The following is a 2,041-nucleotide window of genomic DNA, read 5'->3' as shown; positions in this document are numbered from 1 at the left end:
ATTCACAACCGAAAATTAAATAAACTCATGTAAATACATATTCGTTCATAAACTAATTTTAAATCAACATATAATAAGAATAGACTAATATCTTGCTATATCACCGTTTTTAATGAGGTGTTTTAGTTTTTCATTTCAAAAAGTTGAAAAGACTTATTCAAAAAGTAAATTGTATTGAAAATCTTTACTTTTAAATTATTAAATAAATGATCAAATATAATAAAATAAATGTTGAAAGTACAGTATTTTTTTTGTAATGCACCCAGAAATTGTCACATTTTTTAATTATTAACCATCTGAAAATTATACATACCTATCTCTTTCTCTGTTTTCTTTCTCTCCACTTCACAACCTCACTCCTCAAAACCATTCACTACTACCAACTTTCCTTATCTCTAATTTCTAAACCATCAAAAACATGAAAGGCATTGAAATCTTCTGTGCATCACAAGCCTCAACTGCCATATGTCTTAACACTGATCATGCTTCATCATCTTCTTCTTCTTCCTCAAACACCATTCAATTTGGTGGTAGAGCCATTGATCGCCACAACCCCATCATCACAGATCCAAAAAGAACTCCATCAAGAGATTTCACTCTCCCTACCTCTTCTTCTCCATCGCCCATCAACCCAAAACCTCTCCATGATCTCAAAAAAACCAAGAAAAAGAAAACTACTACAACGACTGATAAAACAACTGAACATAAACATATTGCTAATAGTTTCACTTCAAAACCATTAGATAGTATTCTAAGAAGGAGTTGGGTTAAACCACCTTCTGATTCAATCACTCCTCCTACTTCTTCAAGATATTTGCTTGATGACATAACTTCTTTAGATGGTGTGTTAGATTATGACCCTGTTTTGGGTTTAACTAAGGTTGATGATAGCAAAAAGAAAGCTCAAGTTTTTCATGAAGATGAAAATAATCATTCATCTAAGCAACACTCTAGCTCCTCTCTTCCAAAGTCTACTTCTACAAACCAGGTTAGTATATCTCGCAAACTGACACCTCTGATCAAAGACGTTTTAGGTGTCTGACTCTCACACCAATACGACATCTGTGTCGACGTGTCTGTGTTGTGTTATGTCTGGTGTTTGGTGTGATTGGAATGAACTTTGTTGCAGGTTGTGGTGTTAAGGGTTTCTCTGCACTGTAAAGGCTGTGAAGGGAAAGTGCGGAAACATCTTTCTAGAATGCAAGGTATGCAAATCATACTCTCTTGTTCAAACCATATAAGTCAAATGGTTTCTTTGATTTTGTTATACATTTAACATTTGATAAATTTTTTTGTATTGTTAATTAAATTTCAGGGGTTACGTCCTTCAATATAGACTTTGCAGCAAAGAAGGTTACAGTAGTTGGCGATGTGACTCCTTTGAGTGTTATGGCAAGCATATCAAAGGTGAAAACTGCGAAAATTTGGCCAGAAACTGCTTCGCCAAATGGATCTGGTGCTGGTGAAACAAAGAAAACAAATGCTATGATCTAGTTGAAGAGGAAAATAGAGTGTTGGTGTTTTTGTATGCTTTGAGTATGAGTTAGGTAGTAATTTAATTGATGTAAATGCGAATGTAAGCAAAAGTGTAGCAGTGGCTTTGAAGAGGTATTATTATAAGATTAATCGAACTATAGTTCGTGTAATAATATATAATATAACTTCAAAGCACTCAAAGGAATGTTGAATGACGATGTTCAAACTTCAAAGCACTTTAGACACCCACCTTGCAATCCATGTTGAACGCCTCACAGGTGATGCAATGTAAGATCAAATTTAATATCCTTCACCTGTTTCTAGCTAACAGATTTTAAGGCATACATAAAAAATCTCTGCATAAGGAAATGGACAATGATAATAGAAAAAAGTTTAAGTTAATTTTATAAATTAAATAAAGATAAAGTTCTGAAATAAGTAAAAAAGGTAAAATCAGAGATAAAGAGATGGAAAAATAAATAAAGAATAGAAAAATAAAGAGATGAATGAAGAGAAAAATGCATAAGTGGTTTATACATGTTTGGTCTTGTTGGGTTTGAGTTCC

General features: G+C 33.1%; 1 protein-coding gene across 1 annotated transcript; it reads left to right on the top strand.

Annotated features, from left to right (window-relative positions):
- Positions 1-292: 292 nt before the first annotated feature.
- LOC127125868 (protein SODIUM POTASSIUM ROOT DEFECTIVE 2) lies at positions 293-1,784 on the top strand. Its single transcript, XM_051054718.1, has 3 exons — positions 293-988; positions 1,130-1,205; positions 1,316-1,784. The coding sequence occupies exons 1-3, from the start codon at positions 419-421 to the stop codon at positions 1,492-1,494; spliced, it is 825 nt and encodes a 274-aa protein (XP_050910675.1). The 5' UTR covers positions 293-418; the 3' UTR covers positions 1,495-1,784.
- Positions 1,785-2,041: the final 257 nt, after the last annotated feature.

This window comes from Lathyrus oleraceus, chromosome 3 (assembly GCF_024323335.1).
Source record: "Lathyrus oleraceus cultivar Zhongwan6 chromosome 3, CAAS_Psat_ZW6_1.0, whole genome shotgun sequence".
In the NCBI taxonomy this organism is placed as follows: Eukaryota; Viridiplantae; Streptophyta; class Magnoliopsida; order Fabales; family Fabaceae; genus Lathyrus; species Lathyrus oleraceus.
Note: the sequence above shows the minus strand (reverse complement) of the source record. Positions and strands in the feature narration are given on the sequence as shown.

Excerpts from the sequence above, each read along its gene's own strand:
- LOC127125868 (XM_051054718.1), top strand. The coding sequence starts at position 419 with ATGAAAGGCATTGAAATCTTCTGTGCATCACAAGCCTCAACTGCCATA. Across the intron at positions 989-1,129 it reads AGTCTACTTCTACAAACCAG|GTTGTGGTGTTAAGGGTTTC; the intron begins GTTAGTATATCT and ends ACTTTGTTGCAG. Across the intron at positions 1,206-1,315 it reads ACATCTTTCTAGAATGCAAG|GGGTTACGTCCTTCAATATA; the intron begins GTATGCAAATCA and ends ATTAAATTTCAG.